At 37.5% G+C, this 24,295-nt stretch overlaps 1 protein-coding gene across 4 annotated transcripts in view; it reads right to left on the reverse strand.

Annotated features, from left to right (window-relative positions):
* Pld5 (phospholipase D family member 5) overlaps positions 1-24,295 on the reverse strand; it is a 421,479-nt gene that overhangs the window by 34,638 nt on the left and 362,546 nt on the right. For all 4 annotated transcript variants that reach the window (XM_046432532.2, XM_058575187.1, XM_058575184.1 and 1 more), the window contains exon 6: positions 745-942. In XM_046432532.2, coding sequence (XP_046288488.1) covers positions 745-942 — 198 coding nt within the window. The remainder of the gene's footprint in view (positions 1-744; positions 943-24,295) is intronic.

Here is a 24,295-nt window from a genome sequence, read left to right on the forward strand (position 1 = left end):
CGGGGAAGTTGTTGGTTTTCAATGGAGTTGAATTGGAGATCTAGAAGCAGAGCGTAAGAAGCCTTGTCCTGCTGAGTGGGCCTTTTCCAGCTCCAATTAAATTCAGTATCTCTGCTTTTGTCTGTCTCATATACTGGGATTCCCTTGTATTTATCTCATCAAAGAGTTCTTCTGATAAAACATCTGAAAAATAATTTATATAGGGCATGGAAAACAGGATGATCAGCTTTAGTGCCAAAAGACCAAAATGGACTTCCCTTGTGTTAACATCTTTATTCGTAAAATACTCACAATCTCATGTCTACCTTATGGGATGACTGTGGGGACAAAATCTGGCAACCCAAAGTATCTGAAACCAGGAATGATTATTTATTTATTTATTAAAAAAATTTTTAGTTTTTGGTGGACACAACATCTTTATTTTATTTTTATGTGGTGCTGAGGATCGAACCCAGCACCCCGCACACGCCAGGCGAGCGCGTTACCGCTTGAGCCACATCCCCAGCCCCACCACATCCCCAGCCCCAGGAATGATTATTAAGATGTGTCATTGTTATTACTGGGGACAGCATGTGACAGAGGATATGAGAGCACACATTTGAACTCCTCGAGGGATACAATAGAACTAATCTGTCTAATTCTTTTTTGTTCAGTGTAAGATCACACTGAAACATTCACACTTAATAAAGAACCTTTAGAGGAAGAAAGAGAGGGAAGGGGTGAGAAAGAAGGCAGACAACTCACCGACACAAATGCTTGAGATTTGGTGTCGTTCAGCTGAAGTTGCAATTTCTTTTCATTGTCGTAGACTCCATAGAGCCTCTTGGACCAGGTCTGAGGTACTCTGCTTTTGAATTTTAATGAACTATATAAAGCAAATATCCTTTGTAAATCTAGGACCAGGCAGCTGCAGTTGTAGAAGATGACACCAAGCTCTTTCATCTGTGAAATTAAAATTGAAAGCATCAATGCCATGTGTACCTGATGGTGTTATTTTCAGATAAAAATTGCCTACAAATGCAGTAGCAGTGACATCTTTTTTCTTGCATTTGTTGTTACACAGAAGTATATAGCTATTGTTACTTTATGGTATATAGAAGAGATATGTTATCAAAATGCTGAAGTAGTTAAGTAGAACTTTGGGTTGCCGTTTGCATTTTGGCTTTACAGATAATTTCCCCACATTTATCTATATTTTTCATATTGGCTCTTCAGATTTGTTTTCTTGACACCAATTTTTTTTGGTATAGATCTTTAAATTGTGCAGCAAGATAAAAGGTTGCTGTTAATTGCAATCTAACATAATGGTGAGAATCATGGATTCTGGAGTTGCAATGCCTGGACTTAGGTTGTTGCTTCACGATGTTTTAGTTGTGTGACTTTGGACAATCTAGTAATCTGTGATGTTGGTGTCTTATCCCTTAAAATGTAGATGAAGTATTTATTTCATATAGTTGTTATGAGATTTAAGATGGTTACTACACATAAGGGGGTTAGAATATAAAGGTTGAAATTATCATTCTTATTAACATTGCACAAGCCTCAAGAGTAATAGACCAATAGAACCTTGCAACAAAGAGCCCTCAAAGAGGCTGACTATTTTGTCAACCTCCCTCAATGCATGCATGAGTAAAGGAAGGGTCTTAAAGTTAAATAAAAATAAGTTAGAGATTTAGTCAATGGCAAATTAAAAATCTGCAGATTTTCTGACTCCTGATCCAATATGCCCAGGGACATAGCTGCACTGGACTCATCTGAGTTCAGTATAACTTTGTAAAAATCACAAAACGATTTCTGATTTAGTCAATGAAAGTGACAAAGTTGAATTTTCATTAGGGAAGAACAGATCACAAATATGTATCAGTTTCTATCAGATATGACTTGATTACCCAGCGTGGGGTTTGTTAAGGGAGACTTTGGTTTTTGAGGAATCTGGGGTACACTGATATTAAACTCCCTCCTTACACTTTTTCCAGCCCCTACTCTAGATGCTTAACTGGGGTATAGGAGAGGTCACCCACTAGGTAAAATCCTGTGTCACCTTGACCTGGGAACTCTCCAGTACAACATACCATGGTGATCTTTCCATTTTAATCTGTACTGGACCTGCCACTATTTTTTTTTCCAGCTCTACAGTAATCACAAAATAGATGGACATAAGTTATTTAACCCACTGATGGCTTTTTTTAAAATATTCTCTCTAACGCAAAAAATGAAGCAATGAGCATCTATGTACATATATCTTTGTGCACCTGTGCAAGTATTTCTTTAGCATAGATTCCTAGAATTGGAAGGACAAACACATGAAGGACAATGAGAGGCTGAGGAAATGAAAGGGGACAGAGTGGGAGAGCCTATCAGTAGGTGCAAAAGCACTGATTCTGGGGGTGATACAGCCAGAGCTGTGTGGCTTGAAGATGAACTCCATTAAGAGCTCTTGAGCAGGAAGGGGAGAATGTGTGTGTGTGTGTGTGTGTGCGTGTGTAAATATTTTTTTTCTAATGGCAGGGGGGTAGAACAGGAGGCACAGGGATGTTGAATCCTCAGGAGCTTTTGTGCTGGGATCAGCAGTTTGATATTTATGATGAAGGTCACTTGGAGGCAGGTAGTGAGGGAAGGGCATCACCAAGCTATGAACTGAAAAGGTCACCTTTGGCTTTGGTGTGGAGAAGAGAGGGGAAGGATGAGGGCAGCTGGGGACAGGGCATTCAGATTCCCAGCCTTGGCAGTGGCTAAAGGAGAGGCTTACACATTCTTTCTTTCTTTTTTTTTTTTTTCACTGAATCAAAAGAAGAAAATTTATTGAAAATCGAGGAAAATCAAACAGAAAAATAACCTCCAACAAGTAACAAAGCAAAGACTAAAAGGAAATAAGAGGAAAAAAATACCGAAATTAAGACAAAGCTCCAAACTATTTCCCAATGATGAAATTGTATTGGATATGGTATCTAAAAGATGCAGGTAGGGGATGAAGATCTGATGTGGGTGTGGCTGTCAGCAGAGGACTGTGGGAAAATCCTTGTTGGAGAGCACAGGTCCTTCATTCCTGGAGATGCAGGCAGCCGCTGCACTGGGTTGCAGACCAAGATCCCCATAAATTAGGAAAGATAAGTGATAAAATTGGCTAGGGGCAGGGGCAGCATCAAGGGAAGGAAGTGCACCCAGGAACACTCATTCCACTCCTAGACTGGAGACCCAGACACTCCCAGGTGACGCAAATGACAGGTGGAAACAGCAATTAGATGAAATAGTAGCCAGAGTGAGGACTTGTGGGACCTTTGGAATGGGGCAGGTGCAGAACCCCCATCCACTCAGAAATCTCCTTGACCTGATTTGTCTGGTCTTCAAGGTCACCTTCCTCAGGCTTTGCAGTGGAGAGTCTCTTCAAGGCAACTTCTAGTTCCTCATCCTCTCCCCTAAGGGGCCAGGCACTCTCCTGGGCACTGCCCCAGAGGTTCCCACAGGCCTGGGCCCGGAGAACTTTCTGGGTCTTCTGGGGCTGGGGTAGTGGACATCTTTGCAGGATGGGCATGTACAACAGAAGCTAGACCAGGATGGTCTAGCTTGAGTGTGCCCAGGTTGAGTGTGCCCAGGATGAGCCGGCTGAGGAGTCATGCAAATGGCTGATAGCCTGGTTCAGGGTTTGGGTATATCTTCTGTTACACCCTAAACCAATTCTTCACATGTTGCTCCTCTAGGGCAAGGCAGGAGGCCAGGACCACCAGGGTACCGTGGGATGGAAAGGGGTCCCTCAGGAAGTGTGCCTCCAGCTCCTGCATCTGCTGCCTGCTGAGGATCAAAATAGACCAATCCGAGGCCGATGGGCCCAGCATATTGCGAAGGCTTTCGATCTCATCCATGGCAGCGGAGGCTCCATTCAGTGGAATGGGACCGAGACTTACACATTCTTATATGTTCTCTAATCTCACAGATTTACAGAATTTGCCTATAATAACTTCTAATGAGGGTCAGAGTTGTAGCTCAGTGGTAGTGCACTTGCCCAGAACGCATGAGGCACTGGGTTCCATCCTTAGCACCACATAAAAATAAATAAATAAAATAAAGGTATTGTGTCCACCTACAACTAAAATAAATATTTAAAAAATAACTTCTAAGAGGACTAATCTCATTTCAGGTTAATGATCCTGTTGTCCGTTGAGTCTCTGATGACATGGCCTGGAATATATTAGAATCTGCATCAGGACTTTTTGCTTTGAGCTTTTTCCCAAGTTGAATCAATGCTGCAACCTTATCTTCTTCAATGGAATCTGGAGCACTTTATTGTTTTCTCAACTTTTCTATCAGGTTAGCCTTTATCCCTAGGCTCTGGGCCTGGTGATGGGAGTGGGGACAGAGAAGTGGAGATTGGCTTCTGTGTGGGTAAGTAGCTGTCCCACAGGCTGAGGCCTCCCTAACATCTTTCCTGTGCCTCACAGGAAATTTGGGCTGATGATCTTGTTCTTCTGACCTTGCCCAAGGCCACTGTCAGGAAAAAACAAATGAAAAACCTGGACTCTAAGCCCCCAAATGCTGGTTGAATCCTTAGGTCTTTCACCAGCCAAATACAGGGCCTTGAAGAAGTCAACTGACTTCATAGATTCTTGATCTAAGCAATGAAGGGTTTGGTTCGTAGTCTACATGGTCTTCCAGCCTGGCCATCTTTGAACACAAGCTGAGAGCTGTCCTTGGTAAACAACTTCCTGCTCAGTTTCCAACTACTTCTCCCTCCTTGATCTTACTCTCTAATACTGTCCAGAGAACTTTCATCAGGACCAGCTCCTTTTTGCTTCTCCATGTGGCTGGTGACACCCTGGGGTTTGAAAGTCAGACAATGTAGATTTGCATCTTGGCTCTATTCCTTGCTTATTGAATAGCCTTGAGTAAGTTACTTAACTCTTAAATTTCAGTTCGTCTGAATAAGTTTTACTGTTAGAATTTAATGACAATAATTTTGACAAATAGTATCAATTGGCACTCAATGATCAGTATCAATGCAGGCTTTAGATCAACGAGCCAACTGTTCTCTCTGCATGCTTCCTGCACCTATTAATCATTTGGTGCAGAGCTCAATACAGTCTTGTCATTGATTAGAGGAACTGCCTTAAAAACTCAACATTATCCAAGCCTGAGTGTAGCCAGAAAAAAGAATACCATGAAAGTCAAAATCCAGGGAATCATTTGACTTTTGGGGCCAAAAGGCAAACTCAGTGGCCGTGAGTTTTACAAAGGTCAGATCTCTTTGGCATTTTTTTATTTTGCTACATGAAACCTTTGGTATTTCCATGGTTATTTGCTCATGCATAGCCAACATGCATGTTTGCAATTTTCTGTTCAAAGTTTGAATATGAAGGTGATACATCCCTATCATCTACTTCTTTCCTCAGAATACTTGTCCCCTAATCTGTGCATGGGGGGCAGGGACATGCCCTCTCTGCTGTGGCTGGAGATGGATCAAGGCCAACAACAGTGGCTGTGGAGCAAAGCAGCTGTCCTGACTGGCCACTGTTGTCTTTTCTACCAACATGTAGAATAATACCACACAAAGCAGCCAAAGTAGTACTGAAAGATCTCCATATATGAAGAAAAATAGCTTCTCTGAAAAACTCTTATTTTGAAAATTGATATCCAGAAGGATGCCAGGGTGGTGACTCGCACAGCTGTAAACACAGAAAAAAGAGAGACCAGTCTGACCTAATTAGGACACGGCAAGTCCTCTCCTGGAGCGAGCTCTGAAGACACCAACTCCACCCTGGCCAAGACATGTCTTCACTGCCTTCATCTATAAATAGGTATACATCCTAGGGTTTCCAAGAAGAATAAATAAAAAGGTGCAGGTCAAACATCAAGCTTCTGCTCAAACAGCAATAGCTGCAGCCATATCAATGTCCACCATCTTTCTTCTACCTTTCAAGGATTCTTCTACTACACCATTGCTTTAAAGAGTTGATTGGCTGAACCAGATGTTGCACAATCCTTTATCTACAAAAAAATTCACTTAATCACTAACATGACATTTCTGTCACAAATGTGAGAGGACAAAATTCATTCATCACAGACCATTTGTGGCTAGACTGAATGGGTGCCAGAATGGTTACAACAGATTGACTATTTGAGGCGTATGAAATATGACATTTCCACTTCATTCTCCAGTTCAGCTCTACTGGTCATGTACTCCAGTGTTTAGCAGATGATGATGGGGTAGCATAAACAGCACAGTAGAAGGGACAAATAGGGGATGGTGAAACAACAATGTGTTACTCAATGTTTTGCTGGGGTAGGGCATACAGAAGAACACAGGGAAAGGGAGTAGTTTGTAGCAAGATCACAGGCTGCCTTAAATGTCTATTGAAAGGTCTCTGTCAGGACAGTAAAGTAGTTGAAGATTTGGGGTAGGGGAGAAACAAAGTAGAGTAGTTCTACTAGTCTTATGGGAACTTCTCTTCTGGGGTTTCAAATCTGGACATGCAGAACATTTATTAAAGACCCCAGTCTCATAAAGGAAGACCAAGTAGAGGGGAAAGGATGACCTTCTTTGTGGCTTTTCTGCAATACCTGAGCCTGTGGAATGCACTGTCTAGAATTTTTGGTCAACTGCCCCTTCAAGGCACCCAAATTTGGAACCAGGTTAAGAATAAAAAAATAAAAGCATCTGGTCATTGGTCTTCCAGGGAATTTATCAACTGAAATAATTGTTTAAAAAGAATTTGATATTTAAAACAATAACTAGATGCTGGCTTTGGGAATCAAGTGGCACAAGGCATTATTAGTTCTATTTAATGAATGGGAGCCAACAAATGTTCTTTCTTCATGAAAAGTTAATTTTTATGAAATAAAAATGTACATACTTAAAAATATAAAAATAATGTAAAAGACCATAATGTACGTAGAACACCGATAACTTGGTCACATACTAGGACACTATTAACTCTTTGTTGAGGGAGCGTATATCTTCTTCAGGTCCAAAACATGGCCAAAATGTTTGTTCTAGGACAATTATAATCATAGTTTTAATTATGTCTATATTGCAGATAGATCTATACCTATATCTCATCTACATCTAAAACTATATCCAGATCTATATCAATATCAATATCTATATTCATACCTGTATCTATTTCTATATCTACATCTATGTTCATATTCAGATCTATGTCTATATCTGTTTACACCTACATTATATCCATATCCAGAACTTCATAAACATGAATATAAAGAAATATGGGCTGGGATTGTGGCTCAGTGGTAGAGTGCTTGTCTAGCACATGTGAGGCCCTGGGTTTTGATTCTCAGCACCACATAAAAATAAATAAATAAAATAAAGGTTAAAAAAAGAAATATATATATATATATATATATATACACACATATATATATTCATACATATGTATATATAAATAAATGCAAACAAAAACTCTGAAGTTATAAATATAAGGTGTTCATCAGAACAGGACATGTTTTGAAGTAATGTTTTAGTTCCCATTTTAGAGAAGATCACTGAGGCCATGGTCACTAATCTTGCCCCAGGTAACTTTACTAATTGTGAATTCACAGTAGAACTCATATGTGATCCCAGTTTGTTTTGACTCCTTAGTCTGACTCTTTCCACTGCTTCACTTGCCTTCACTCCTCATATCCTTGGGAGAGTTCCCTTAGCATATTCTACCATACCAGATACAGACATTTTTTAAAAGAGGGATTGTTTGCCTTATTAATCTCAGAACACTTCCTTTTTCAAAGGCGGCTAGAACTAAAAGACTGGACATTCTTAACTAGAGATGTTTCTATGCTTACATGTGACTACTTGAACAAAAGCCCATTTCCAAGAAAATCATGGAAGAAGGACCAATGATGCCATTGAATTAATACATGTCTAGGTCATATTGTACTTAGGGTCTTACTGAAGTCAGCAGACAACAATGTTCTCAAGACTCATGCAGTTCTCTCCATAGAATATGCCAGGAAGCTCAGCTGGATTTTCCTGGCTCCCCGTTAAACTATTTCACTGACACAGTTAGACCAGAACACCGACATCAGGCTGCACCACTCTGTGACCACCCACGATGGGTCCAGAGAAAAGCAAGACGGCATTGTAATTCTGAGTGAACACAGACAAAAATATTGATGTTCTTTAAGTTACAAAAGTGGCCGACTATCCTCCAGCTTGGCTAATAAAAGAGACTGCTGTTTATTTACTAACTACTGCTTAGCTTCACTCCATTCTTACCTCCATACGGACAAAATCTGTTAAGATACTCAATCATAGGATTGTCCCTACTTCCTAACAACATCCCATCCTGAAAGCCCTTCTTTCTTAGACGCTCCCTCAAATCATCTTATACAAGCCTAGACCTCATCATTTGTTTTTAAACCTACTTACTGAGACACTTCTTATTATAACAATATGCATGTTCAGTCTCTCTATTCGCACTGGCCTCTGGCTAGAGGGTGATGACTCCACCTTATCCTTCTACATCTAGGGTTGTGAGGTCACTGATGGTCAGTGTACTGGGCCACAGTGACCAACACTCAATACATTGACAGTTGTTATTCTACCCTAAGTCACTTTCTAGATGAAGGTATTAGGTATTCAATATTTTTCCAGATGCTCAGGTGAGGTGCTCAGACACCAGAAAAGAAATACTTTAAGGAAAATGAGCAAACAAAGGTAATAATGACCTTTGTGGGCAGAAATAAAGAAAGGTTATACATTGGGAAGGGGCTTCACCTACTAGAACCTAAAGCCAAATAATGCTCCTGTGACATCTCCAGCTTCAATCTCTCTTCAGTCTCTATTTCTGCTATATGACTCATTTTGGAATAACACATCCCTTTTTTTTAAGAGACAGAGAGAGAATTTTTAATATTTATTTTTTAGTTTTTGGCGGACACAACATCTTTGTTTGTATGTGGTGCTGAGGATTGAACCCGGGCTGCACGCATGCCAGGCGAGCGCGCTACCGCTTGAGCCACATCCCCAACCCATAACACATCCTTTAATCTGGAAATCCTGTGAACCAAATCTTCAGCGGCTAATGGAAAAACTGGGAGCATAAAATAAAAATGCTTATTTAAAGGCATTATAATTTGAGTGATGTTTGTCTTTTTAAGTATGATCAGATGGTAGGAAGCATATTTATGAACATCCTCAGCATATTTATGAACATTCTCAGTCCATTTATCACCATCAAGATGCAAGTAGTTACTGTCTCTCCATCTACTCTCTCTAGATTTTTCTCTAGCTACAAGTATTTCTAATAACTCTTATAAACCGAGATTTAGTGTTCCTTTTACCCTGTTGTGTAAACTAAATGGCTGATTCGTGAGATTTTTTCTGCAACCCCTGACATCATTCCATCTATGGCTATATTCAATTTTAGAATCTAAAGGCAAAGAAAAAAAGCCAAGCCCTGCCCTCCAGAGGGGTAAAGAGAATTAAACTTCCTGTGGGTATCTTTCTCTCAGTCTTAGAATGACTCACTTCCATTTTTAGTTATACATATTTGATTCAGGCTGCCGTTGAAGATGAAAAAAAATAAAATTGGCTTTTGTTTTGCCAGTTTTCATGCAAAGCAAAAATTCAGGGCAAATTTATGAACAAACCTTGTAACAAATGCTGGCAGCAGAAAAAAATAAATAAATTTGGGTTTCTGACAAATTTCCTTGTCTATTTTATCAAAGGAAGAAAAAGGTAAAAGGTGGATTGATTAGCAGAGGCATTCTTCATGATGTCTCAGCAATAAGACAAACCATACCTTCCAGAGCTTGGTCTCCTGTCAAATGGCAGGTTGCTCAGCCCTACTTCACCTCAGTGGGTGGCTACAGAGAGCTGCACATCCCAATGGGTTGCCCTGACTTTTCCGTTAAGTCACATAGGTGATCTATGCAGTCAGAATAAGTCAAACTGTTTACTGAATGGTCCAGTTGTCTGAAATAAAATATCTTGGATAAGCTGGAGGTTTATCAGCTAATAATTCTTCAGAAGAGAAAAATTCCTAGGAAGGAATTGATTCTTTATTCCATAAAGTGGGTAAAGTGTTAATGATGAACCCACAGGGCTGAGAGGCATTTTTAGGACCTCAAACAACTGCAGCACCTTGTTAAGAAGCAGGTCCAAGGGCAATTATTTTGTTTAAAACTTGAGTTCTATCAATGTTCTTTCTTGTCTCTTGCACTGGGATGTTATAAGGTATGGGAGACTTTGGTAAGGGTGTTTGGGTTTCATACAAACGAGAAGACACTATCAACCCAATTCTTAGGGAGAAATAATAGAAGCAATGGTTGGTTTATGAAAGTGCTGACTGTGTACCATGTATGGTTCTGGATACTTTTCCTATCTGCATTCTTTAAACCTTAGAGTTCATTTCATAGGCAGGAAACCAAGGTACACAGAGGTTGTGGTACTTGCACAATTGCACAGATAGTAAGCAAGGAAGCTGGGATTATGATACTCGAAGACTGATTTAATACTGCATTTTCAGAAAGAATTAATTACAAAGTGAAACCTTGAGACTAGAAGTTTTTTTTTTTTTTTTTTTTTTTTTTGTGGGTGAGAGGCAAAGCCTGCTGGTTATTTGCATCTCCTCTTTTTTTATAACCAATTGTTTTGATTTGCGAAACAATGTAAGAATTTGGAAAAACGTACAATTGCACCAGAAAAAAAAAGTTTTACTTATTATTTTCTCACAATTATTGGAAAGGTGGTTATCAAAGAGATACAGGAAGCAAAGAAGCTGAGATCCCTTTTAGCTAGGAAATGAGAGGCAGTGTAACCAAAGACGGGCTTGATTTGATGGCTTTTACTGGTGAAGCAGAAGCCAAAGCAGGCATCTGATGGATGCTGTTGTCAGCAGAATGGGGAGAGGAGGGACATTAGCATCATTCTTTACTGTAATTCAGAATAATTAATATAAGTTAGCTTAACTGACGCTCAATTTATCACTTACAGATGTCCAGTGCATTGTTTTTATGATTTTATAGAAATGTGAACAATTATTTTTTAAATTTTCCTGACAAAGACAAAAGAACCCGCAACTGTGAGCAACTTCCTTGCATCCAGTTTAGCTACTGATTTATATTCTGAGTTGCTGCAGGAGATTTAATTACTAGGAGCTCTAACTTCATTTTATTTCTGCCCTTAAGGTAAAATTTTTTGCTGCTGGGGATTAAAAAAAAAAAGAATTAAATATTGGGAGCTCAAAGACAGCCTCCTGCTCAGAAGCATGCTGCTCTCCTGCCCCTTCGCTCCCTCAGTGGGTGGCTTGTGCCACTTAACTTATTGATGTCTTATTTTCTGTGACCACCAAGTGGGAATAATAGTGCTTTCCAGAAGGAACATGACTAACTGAAGAGGCAGGGGAGGATTCAAGAATCTTAGAGAACAGTTAGTTCAACCTTATTTTGGAAATTAGGAAACCGAGGTTTCAAAAGAGGAAGTGATTTATCATAGAAAAATGACCTGTGATTTTGGATCCTGGACTCTTTTGTTCAATAATGTGGTCCCACTAGCATACTAGGTTCATTTGTAGGATGAATGAGAAGCCTGGCTTTTTGCCCACCTGTCTGCCTGCCTTCTCTTTCTTCCTCTTTCTTCCCTTACCTCCTCCCTCCTTCCTTCATATGTGTGTGTATATGTATATGAGTATATATAAAAATTTGCATAACCATCACAACAACCCCATGAGTATTCTCACCACTTTCTGTTATTCACTTCTCCCACTGGGGAGAAACTTCCCTAGGGAAACTGGGGAATGAATCTAGCATGCACAATGATGGCTCTCCTTCTCCTTCCTGACAGCCTGGTCTCTAAGTGTTTACTCCTGCTCTCCAACCTGCAGATTTGCAGCTGCTCTTCCTTTAACTTGGTTAAATTCAACTCTGGGGAGTTGGTAAAAGGCCCAATCTGATCACATGTCTAAATTACATTTTCTATTTTGACTTCATTAACGATAAACTGATAGTCTGTTCCTCTTCTGATTGCTGAAGTGTATTTTTTTTTTAAAGGGCATGGAGCTCATGAAGTTAAGAGAAGACTTTTATTTATTAGATTCCTTAAAGTCCAGGAATGAGTTCCTATATTTAATATTCACAACTTCATTCTTCCGTAGATCTGGATCAGGTATGAGTATTCCAAGCAACTTCCACTTTCCCTTGCATAAGAAAGGCACTCAGCTAGAATTTTTAAAATGTAAAACTTGTCTCTGTGCTCTATCATAATGTATTTTTGACTTACCCCTGTTGCTCATAGAGCTGCTGTATTTTTCATGTTAGTATTCACCACACCTTCTCCACAATAGTGCTCCGAATACAGCAATTGCCCAAAATGTTCCAATATTGGTTAATAAATTGATATCCTACCCTCACAGAGAAAGTATGGGTTGGAGTATGAAAACACAATTGAGATAAACCAAATCCTTGTCTGATTCTTTAGTTAGTTCCTAGAGCTTAACTCCCCTAAATTAGCCAAAGCACTGAGGCCTTGGTATCAGGTTCATACCCCCATGGTGCATCATATCGTATCTTTAATACACATCTAACCAACATCTGTCTCAGACATGATATGGGGATGCTAGAGAAAGTGTTAATGTCCAAAAATAGGATGATTGAAATCTGGAACATTCTAATGCAACAATTTCATATTTATTTGCAAAGTGTGTGAGATGAATTTTCCCACACTTTTTATTGATGCATTATAGTTGTACATGATGGTACGATTTGTTGTTACATATTTGTTCATGCACACACTCCAACAATATAATTTGATTGTAGTCAATTTTTCAGCTCATGGGATTAAGTCATCATCTTAAAGGATCTGGATGGGGAGATTCTCCCTTTAAAAGGGATATGGAAGACTCTCCCTTAAAAAAGGAATAGAAGACAGTCCAACAGCTGCTTGATCACTGGCTAACCAAAGGATATAAAATATGGTGTGTTTCACTGAGCTTGAATAGGGATTTAGTGAGGGACTGGGTAAATTTACTGCAAATAATTTAATATCATTTCCCAATAAATATAATCAAAATCATCTTAAGAAACAAACACAATAAAAACAGATTTTAGGGTTCTCTTATTTGAAATCAGATCAGCCATATCATGAGAGAGAAGGGCTTCCAACAATATTACAGAAGCAAATGTCTTGAAGATTGTCAAGTACTCAGTCCAATGTGGTTTAAACATACAACATTCTTTAATGTCAGAACCATCATATAAAGTGTATCCAAGTCTAGCACGAGCAGGAGAATCATAAATCTGATTGACCATGGATCTGACCTCTGACCTGAAAGCATCTTCAAAATGCATCTGAACCACAGAGACATGAAATACCAATGACAGTGAATGCTGATCAATAATTATCATCTGATGGGAGAAATGAAAGCAACACCCACTGAATATGGAAAAAGAAAGGCCCATTGGCATACTACAGCAATACAGCCACCTCAATGTTTACAGCAGCACAATTCATAATAGCTAAAAGTGGAATCAACCCATAAGCCCATCAGTAGATGAACGGATTAAGAAATTGTGAGATACACACACACACACTCGCGCGCGCGCGCGCGCGCGCACACCCACCCCCACACACACACACTGGAATGAAATGATGGCATTTGCCGGTAAATGGATAGAAATGGAGAACATCATGCTGAGTGAAATAACTCAGAAACTCAAAGGTTGAATGTTTTCTTTCATATGCAGAAACTAAAGCAAAATAAAGGAAATGGGGAAGAGAAGGATAGGATAACATAAAGGGAAGATTAGTAGCATAGAATCAGGAGATATAGAGGCAGAGTGGAAGAATGGGAAAGGGGAGGCCAGGAATTCTTAAAAAATCATGTTATGTGCATATATAAATATACCATGGGAAACTTCACCTTTATGCATAGCATAGGTAGAAAGAAAAAATCAAATATAAATAAATAGACAAGTGAAAGAAAGTCTAGTAGAGTAGAGGAAGGGAAAACAGGAGGAAAAAAGGAGGAGAGAAAAGAGGGAATCATGAACTGAAATTGCACATGTATGAGTCTGTTGCGATGAACCCAACTAATATATGTAAATGAGTTCTAATAAAAAAAGATTATGAAGAAGGACAGAGGCTTTGTTTGCCAGTTTCTAAATTCTCAGTTTGACTTCAAGTGAAAGTCACATTCTTTCCATGTGTTATTGGGTTACTAAGACATGACTATCATCAAAATTCAAATGAATTAGATGACTGCAGGCATATATAGCACAGAACACAGTTTGACAATCAAACACTGTTAGAAAAGTCCTGTGTATAATTATAAATAATAATGTCCCCCAATCTTATCAGTGATATAATTTTTATAGAAGGCTGACAACTGCTTAATCAGTTCATAAGATTGGTAACCAGGATTTAGAAATAATTCGATTCAATCCAATAATTAAATTCTCAGCATCCCTTATGTACAAGGCACTGTATTAGGAAAGCAGGATAAACTTATGAGCAAATCATATCCCTGGTGTATAAATAGGAGCATGGGAGGGTATGAAGGAGTGATAGCAATTCAGAAAAGAGAAAAATGCATAAAATGAACAATGAAACAAGGCAGAATCTGACTAGTGGCTTAAGGAAAATGTCACCAGCATTCTGTAGGATTCAAATAAAGGAAATGGTGTACTAAGGAGTGGGCCATTATCCTCTATATTAGAGGTCGGAAACTCTAATGCCTTCAGAGCCAGAATAAATATGGAATATAAATATGTATAAAAATGGTGACAAAAGGGGCTGAGGCTGAACCTAGGGAGCGTATGTGATGACATGCACACTCAATCTACATTTTAATATCACTAACCAAACCAAAACAGCTGCATCTTGAGTTAGTTCTCAGAGCATTAGTCGGCTTGGGGTATTAATGAATGGAGGTGATGTTACTCAATTCTCTGAGGCAGAATTAGAAAAGGGTCAAGGAGAGAAGTCCTGAACCACAGAGAAAGGAAGCAATTGTGGCAGGACTTGGAGAAAAAGTGGATGTGCAGGAGAGGGAATGGAAAGAGGGAGGCTGATTCCTGTGGCTGAAGTAGGTGACTTGAGTGGACAAAGGACGCAGCAGCTCTGCTGCAGACACAGTCCGATGTACATTTTGAACATGCAAGTTTTGATTTATTATTATTAACGACAGTAAAAATTTAACATTAATTGAGCTCTGAGTCTTTTATAATTCTTATATGTATGAACTTAATCCTCAGAATAACCATGTGTGTAGTGCCATTATTATCTCCACTTAACACAAGGGGACAATGAAGCACAGAGCAGTTAAGGCCACATATTCAATGAGGAGTGGAACTGGCATTTGAACACAGGCAGAGCAGCTCTAGAATCCATACTTTTAACCCCTGTGCTGTCTTGTCTCTAAAGGGGTGGTGACTTTCAATCAAGGAACACAAAGGAAGGGACATATATGTGAGATATAATTGTGACAGCCATCCTCCCAATGGCTGTTACTAAAGGAGTAGGTGATTCCCTCAGGAAGAATGGGTAGGCTGTTCAGGATGGATTACATTTTCAGTGTATTCGTCTATTTATATTGTCCCTTAGTGAGAAAAATGGGCTTGCTTGCCTTGCTGACTGCTGTATTTCCAGTGCATAACCTGTAGTAGATCTTCAATAAATAAATAATTGTTGAATAAATTAATGAGTAGACAAAATCCTAGGGAACATCATAATCTGAGGTTAGAACTCTGCATTTAAGAAGAACCCACAAAAGGAGATGAAGGACAACTCAAAATATGGAGATGAACTAAAAGATTCAGTGTCACAGAAGAATAACTTTTTAAAAGCATAAATAAGGAAGGAGATTTCAAGGAGGAGATCAATGTGTACCACAAAGATGTTGAGAGGGATTGAAGACTCCAGCTTCTTTTCTTGCTCACTGGGAAATCTCTCCCCTTACCCCCTTCCCAATTTTCTTAAATGTTCATAGGGAAGTTTTCTATTTCTCTGTATTTCTGAGAGGTTCTTCTTAAAAGTTGAGGAAGGAATAGTTATAAAAAATGGGGAATCCCAGATGAATTCATCAGTCCAGCTGATTGATTATGATGTCATTGTTACAGTGCTATTTGCCAAGCTCAAGAGTGAGGGTGAAGCCCAGAAGAGAAAATGTGCAAGGAAAGAAAGAAATTGATCTTGTTTGTGCATTGTCTCTGTGCTTTCTTTTCTTCTTGCCATTAAACATTTTAATTCAGTTTTTAACCGTTTAACAGATTTCCCTTTGAGGGTCCAAATGACCTTTTAATTTGTAAAATAGAGTTGAAATTCATACAAAGTTAATACGACAAGGAAACTGGTATATGCCTTAACATTTACATGAAAAGGCAGAGTAATTTTTCTACCTTGATAAATAATATTTATGTAAATACAGACAATATAAACAACAGTGAATAAACCACAGATCTACATTTATTTAAATATCTTACCTTGATTTTTATACCAGAGATGTCTTCATTTTTCTCCTCCTCAAATCATTTTTATATATGTGTATGCGTATAAATAAATAAATAATACATACACCCCCCCCCCACACACACACACACATAATCTTTACAACCTGACATATCCTTTAAAAATTATAGAAGCACTAACAGGAACTCTTTAGATTTTTTTCTCTAGTTATTTTTATGATCCATAAAATAAGAATTTTACATATTAAAAGATTTTTAAGGGCTGGGGCTATAGCCCAGGGGCTATAACACACATGCTTGCCTAGCATGTGTGAGGCACTGGTTGGATCCTTAGCATCACATAAAAATAAACAAATAAAGGCATTCTGTCCATCTACAACTATTAAATATTTAAAAAACATTTTACGTTAAAGTGGCATCAAGACCTATGTGTGACAAACATGGAGTTTTGTAAGAGCAGCTCATCAATATTCACTGAGATTACTCAAGCTTAGTATACACATACAGAATGTTGAGAGCCAGACATTTTTTTTTGTTACTGGTTTAATTTTCTCCACAGGAAACCTTTTCTAAAATCCTGTGCTTATTCGAGATTATTTGGAAATAATACCCTCCCTTGCATTAGCAAATAGTTAATATGTTCAAAACTAATATGCAGTTTATTAACAGATTTGTTTTTAAAACCAATACCATTATAAAACCACACGCTTTAAGAAAATTACTTTCCATTTGTACTAGGATACAATTTACATGTAATAAAATTCACACTTTTTTTGTATACAGTTCTTAAAAATTTGATACACATCATTAAGCCACCACCACAATCAAGATATAGAATAGTGTTATCCCTCAAATTTTCCCATGCCTCTTTGCTCTCTTCAAACTCCCGCCCTTGGCAAACACTGCATTTCTTTGTCCCTAGTTTTGCATTTGTAAGAATTTCATATCATAGAGTGTGTAGTCCTTTGAATCCAGTTCATTTAGCTTAATGCATAGAGAGTCATTGTGAAAAATAGTAGTTGGTTCCTCTGTATTTCTGAGTAGCATTTCATTGTACAGGTTGTGGCAGTTTGCCTATCTATTCTTCAGATGAGAAAGAAGCTTGTAGGTAGGTGGTTTCATGTTACTGATGACTACAAATAAAGCTGCTGCAAATACTCCTGTATGCATTATTTGCGAGAATATAGTTTTTGTTTCATTTGGTGTGACAATGCCAGGCCATACAGTCAATATATGTTTAACTTGATAAGAAACTGTAAACTGTTTTCCAAAGTGTCTTCAACATTTTGCAATACTACCAGCAGTTTTATGTAATTTAACTTGCTTCTTATCCTTGCCAGAACCTGGTATTTGATTTTTTTTTAATTTCATTATTCCAATAGAGGTGTAGTGGTACCACATTGTGGTTTTAATTTACCTTTCTTTAATGATTGATGTTGTTGAACACATATTTATATGCTTCTTTGCCATCTGCATGGAAAGTATCCACAATTTCACTCATTTTTAAATTGGTTTTTCCCCCTTATGGAACTGTGAGTTTCATTGGGTTTGAAAATATTCTGGAAACAAATCCTTTATTAGATAGATGATTTGTAAATGTGACACCTTCTTCCTAACATAAACACTTTGTGTTATAAATTTTCCTCAAGGCACTGCTTTAGCTACGCACACGTGTGTGTGTTGTGTGTGTGTGTGCTGATGGGGATCAAATGAATGCTAGGAAATGCTCTATACTGGTGCTATACCATCAGTCTCTCTACACATTTTGATATGCTATATTTTAATTTTCACACAATAAAATTATTATCCAAATACCCTATGATATCATCTTGACATAGTCAATATGTGGGATATTTTATAGAGATCTTTTTTAGATTTCACTTTTTTGATCTTCATAGATTTCACTCGGGATATAAGAACATATTTTGTATAATTTCAATTTTTTGAACTATGTAAGCTTTGTTTTATAGTTGATAATATGGAATATTTTGGAAAATGTTCCATGTGCATTTGAAAATAATATCTATATTACTGGGATTAACTATTCTGTAAACACCAGTTAGGTCAGGTGGTTGATAGTGTTTTTCACGTTTTCCATAGCCTTACTGATTGTCTCTCTACTTGATGTATCAATTTTATTTTTCTACTATATATTTTAAAGTTGTCCTACTAGGTGCATATATCTGTTTATGATTTTTAAGGATCCTGGGAGACTGACCCTTTATCAATATGTAATGTCCTTCTTTGTCTCTGGCAAAATAATCCCTTTTCTGAGGTCTAATTTGTTTAGTATCGCTATTGCTATTCCAGCTCTTTTGACTAGTGGTAGCAGGGTAAATATTTTTCCATCCTTTTATTTTGAACCTATTTATATATTTATATTTAAAGTGGCACTTTAAAACAGACATATAGCTGGGCCTTGTTTTTCCAAACAATCTGACAATCTTTGTTTTTTAGGTGGTGTATTGAAACTAATTACATTTTGTGTGTGTATGGGTAGTCCTGGGGGACTGAACCCAGGGGTGCTCTACCACTAAGCTACACCCCTAGTCCTTTTCCATTTTTCAAATTTTGAGCTAGAGTCTTGTTAAATTTGAGGTAAGGCTCAAACTTGTAATCCTCCTGCCTCAGCCTGAGTAGCTTGATTGCAGGCATGCACCACCATATCCACCTAGAATATTTCTATTTAATGTAACTAATGATACAGTTAGATTAAATTATGCCATTTTGATAGATCTGTTCCATTCTTACCATCTATTTGTTGTTTTTTAAATAATTTTTCTTCCTTCATTTGTATTGAGTATTATTCATTATTCTATTTTAAGATCCGTTTTCTGACAAATATTTATGCATTAAGTTTTTTAGTGGTTTTTAGTTGTTGCCCTAGACTTTCAATATTCTTTTTTAATTAATCATTTTCCATTTAAATAGCATTATGACACTTTGAAGTATAAGGACCTTACAACAATCTCTATTTCTCCCTCCCATCTTTCATGCTATTGTTGTAATAGATTTTACTTTTACATATTCTAAAACACAGACTACATTGGTATTTTCTTATACACATCAGTTATATTTTATAACATTAAAAAAGAAAAATGTATTTTCTATTTGCTTTAATTTATTATGTTTTCCATTCTCTTATATCATTGTTTGGAGCATCTATAATTTTCAAGCATCTTTCTGTTATCATATTTCTTATTGCCGAGGAACTTCCTTTAACATCTTTTCAGTGCAGTTTTACTGGTAGTGAATTTCCTCAATTTTTGTTAGTTAAATGCTTTACTTGTCCTTCATTACTTCTTCCTGATTTTGAAAAAGATTTTCACTAATTGCAGAATTCTGGATTGAAAGGTTCTGCCCCAACTCCAAACACTTAAATTTTCTGATTTGCACAACATCCAATAAGAAGCCCACTGTAAATCTTGTTGTTCCTGTATGCAATGCATCTTTTCAACATTTCTTTGTCTTTGAATCTTAGGTTTTCAGCAGTTTAAATATGATATGCCTAGTTTTTTTTTCTTGTTTTGTATTTTTAATACTTTGTGTTCTCTGATCTTCTTGGATCTAAGGTTTTATGTTTGACAATTTTTGGAGCATTCTTGGCTATTCAGATATTTCTTCAGTCCTATTTTCTCTCTTTTTTTTCTAATAACTCAACTACATAATGGTTCAATCTTTTTCTCCACATTTTTATTGGTGCACTATAATTGTACATAAAGGTGAGATTCACTGTTACATATTCACACATATACACAATATAACAATATAACTTGGCTGATATCTTTCCTCAGAGGTTCAATCTTTTGACATTGTCTTTTTGGATTCTCTTTGTCTATTTTCTGCCTTTGACCTTTCAGTTGAGTAATTTCTATTGATTTTTTTTTATCGAGTTCCTGTATTTTTTCTCAACGGTTTACAGTAGACTGATAAGCCTATTGAGAGCACTTTTTTTTCCTCTTTATTTTTCACTTCCAGTATTTCGTCAAATTCTTTCTCAGATATTCCATCTCTCTACTGAATTTAATATTTATTTTTTTTAGGTGTAGATGGACACAACACAATGCCTTTAATTTTTTTTTTTTTTATGTGGTGCTGAGGATGGAACCCGGGTCCCGCCTGTGCTAGGTGAGTACTCTACAGCTGAGCCACAATCCCAGCCCCACTCTCTACTGAATTTAACCACTTGTTCTAGCATGTTGTTCACCTCTTTAATGTACTTATCACCATAATTTTAAGTTCTAATAGTTTAAATATATATTTCATATAATTCTGATTCTGCTGATTTGTACACCCCATCATTTTTTGAACAAAAACTGGTTTTCTTATATATGATATTACAGATTGAGGCAAATAGTTTTTGTGCTTTTTGAAGATGAGCACAACTTTCTTTCTTCTAGATGCTGATGTAAAAAGTCAATCTAGGGCTGCAAATTTCCCCACTGATTCCCCTGTGTTTGAGTTGGGGCATGGTTTGCAAGAGAGCATTGTCAATGTCTGTTCTACTCTTAAGTTCCTTTCTCTCCATTGCACTGCACCTTGGTATACTTCTCCATGTGTCTGTCCCTCTCCTAGAAAGAAGATGTCATTAACTATTTGTAGAAAAATTTTCATTTTTATCATTAAGCTTTACTATTAAGGAGTCACTGTGAGTATGGTTCTCAGAAGTGGGGCTTTCTCAGTGATCCTGCCCTACCTAGCCCCAAGGTCTATGATCTTTGTGTATACCTGATTCTACCTCCAGAGGTAGAGATTTTTCACCCCCCATACCCCATTAGTGGGTTTTTACCAATAACTCTAAGGGCAGCAGAGTTTGTTCCCTAGTAGCCTAAGGGTTTTATTCTATAGAAAAGATGGGGGAGAAGGATCCAAGTTGGGTTCTAGGACTTTCCTGTATCAGCTGCTGTTTCTTAACCCCAAACTTAAAGAAATGAGGGAGGCTTTCTTAGGGATCTTGCCAATCATTTTTGTGATACCTGGTGTGGACCATGGAGGAAATTCTAAGATTTGTACTGTATCTCCTTGAGTCTGCATTAGACAACGGCTGGATAGTCTCTTGGTATACATATTGGCCTTTAGGAATTCATTAACAATGTTAGCTAAACTTTTTTTACCCATGTATGCCAGTGTTCTCCTCAGCTGAGGAAGTGATTATGTCCTGTCTCTTTGTTCTTAGGTTTTAGATTAGTTAATTTCTCTGCAACATCAATTAGTATTCAAGATAAACTGCGAATTTGTAGATTGTTTAGTTTACTCTTTTTGTTGTTGTTGTTTTGTTACTGTACGAGCAATACTCTTTCTAGCTTTTTCCATCCCAAGCAGGAGCCCCACAGAAAGTCAGGAATCAGAAGTTTCCTTAGAAATAACTCACCCCTAACTCAACAGTCACTGAGTTGTTAACATCACATTCCTGCTATTATAGGTGCATGTTAGAACAGGAAATTGGATGCAATATAAATGACCACTAGGACGTAGTTAAATAAACTTCAATATGTTCACAAAAGTGAATATGTTATTAAGCCTTTCATGATATTGCAATTGTTTATTGACAATAGAAAAAGTGCCATGAAATGGTAGATACAGTATAATTGCTTCTCTTTGTAAGAACTGAATCAACAATGCAATGGATGGGGGGCTTATAGATATTATTTTTAACCAGCATTTTAAATTTGTTACAACAATATTTTCTGTATTTAAAATAAGACAACACTTAAAAATAAACTTTTGCGCATTTTATAGTTTATGGCTATACAAAAGTATAGGTACCTTTGGATGATGATTTGTGGAAACAGAAAAAAGAATAGCATTAAAATGGGTGAATTTGTATGTATTTTTCCTTGTGTGCAGTTTCCTGTGTTATAAAAGTGAACCTAACTTTTGGGGGAATATTCACTGTGAAGATTTAGGATGCCTTCCTTAGGTTTTGTCCAGATGTTCTGTGAGGACATGTGAAATGCACTGTTGTGGGATTATGCACACAATCAAGGCTTATGATTCTTCTTAGAAGATTTCAGTCACCCCCCCCCCTCCCCGCTTGCCTTCTTTTGTTTCCTTTGCTCACTGTAGTGGTTAAGATGCTTTTCAGAAGTAACATAGATCATGAGAGAAGAGATTATTAATTTCTAGCATGAGTTATTAGACATACATTTGGAGCCCTTGATGACTTCTCAATCAAGACAAAGAACACTGAGCTACAACCACATGAAGAACTAGAGCTGCCATAGCAAAAAAGGACAGATTCTTTGTCTGATTTATGTCATGAGTGGGAACAGAAAAGAGCTCAACATCTCAGGACAACCTACACAGCTGTTCAGCCTTGGCAATGGAACAAACACTGTCATCTTTTGCATGTTTCAAAGGTCAGTTTTTGCCTACTTGGTGGGCAAGAAATAAATACGTGGCATGATTTTTAAATAAAATGAACTTCATCAAGAAGATGAGGACATTTATTCAATTAACAAGTTGGGACTAAAAGCTAAATTCTCCTTTGAATCTTACACAAAATTAAATTTCCAATTAAAATTTCCAAAGATTGACATCATAGAATGAAAGCACTAGGAACACTAGAAGCAGCAACCTTTGTTTTTTGGTTTTTTTTTTTGCTCAATAGGAAGAAGCAGCTCTCTCTCTTCTGAATAAACTGGATGCTTTTTGCTGAGTGTTGTCACTGCTAAAGTGCTTTTTCATTGTTGGACTCCATCAATCATTCTCCCTTGGCAGACCGCTAATTTATCAGTTGAAAAGCCAGCAAGCAATGACTATAGCCATTACCTAAGAAGCAGGTCAATATGATTATTTTCACTCTGTAACTGAGAAACCTAAAGTACAAAGAAAATTGTCTAGCCCCAAATCTTCAGGAAGCCACTGTCTGTGTTATTTCCTAAGCTTAGCTATTTCCTTGTTTTACTCTGTAGACTATTTCAATGTATTAAAACGTTACCCAGGGATGGGACCTTAGCAATTAGTTATACAGAATAATACTTAAGAAAATATTAAGTTCTAGCTTCTCTCTTCGGATCAAGGTTGCAGCATTGTAAAGCTACAAAGAGCTTTGCTCTGGCTCACTTAAATTAATAAACCTTAAAAGCAGATGTCTGCTACATTTGAAAGAATAAACAACTTTGGGCATACCAGAATCATAAAGAATGTTCATTATTCTTAGGTTAAGAATACTTGGGAAGTCGAAGATAGATGGTAGCATGGTATTAAAACATCCTCTAACTGGATGGATGTCTTCCATTTATGTTCTGAACACAAAAGAAGCTTATTAGGTGGGGAAAAAAAGCAGATTAACAATGTTCAATACCACCCTTCCCCAAAACAGGAGAGAGACCATGCAACTTCCTAACCTGGTTCTTTCTATTCCTTGGTATTCACTGGTATTTTTATCAAATATGCTTTGGTTATTGATGCCATAAACATCTTAGGACTAGCAAGGACTAAAGGAATTAATAGAAATATAAGTTAAAAAAAAGAGGGAACTACTCTCTTCAAATCTTAATTTTATGTCTGTCAAATATTGAGCCATATTAATAATCAGTATATGCATGTTTCATTTGCAATGGAATTCAGGACAAGAGAAAGACACTAGAAGCAAAGAAGGGGAGTTTCAGAACCACCCCCCCTTTTTAAAACCCAAACTCAAATTCATTGTATTTAAGTGCAGAAACATATTGAGCATTCCGTGGCTTAAGAAATCTCTTTGGCATAGGATAGGTTTATAATGGGGGTGGATAGAAACTCTCCTCTCACTTCTACATCACTTCAAAAATCCTTCCATTTTCAACACCTTTGTTACACTACTTTTGGAAAGTTCTGCCTGATTTATCTCACATGAGCCTCCAATTACTTCTACAACTTACTATACAGCTGCTGAGCATGT

The sequence above is a fragment of the Marmota monax genome, unplaced genomic scaffold (genome assembly GCF_021218885.2).
Source record: "Marmota monax isolate L192 unplaced genomic scaffold, Marmota_monax_Labrador192_F-V1.1 WCK01_AAM20220418_F8-fsc00090, whole genome shotgun sequence".
NCBI classification, from domain to species: Eukaryota; Metazoa; Chordata; class Mammalia; order Rodentia; family Sciuridae; genus Marmota; species Marmota monax.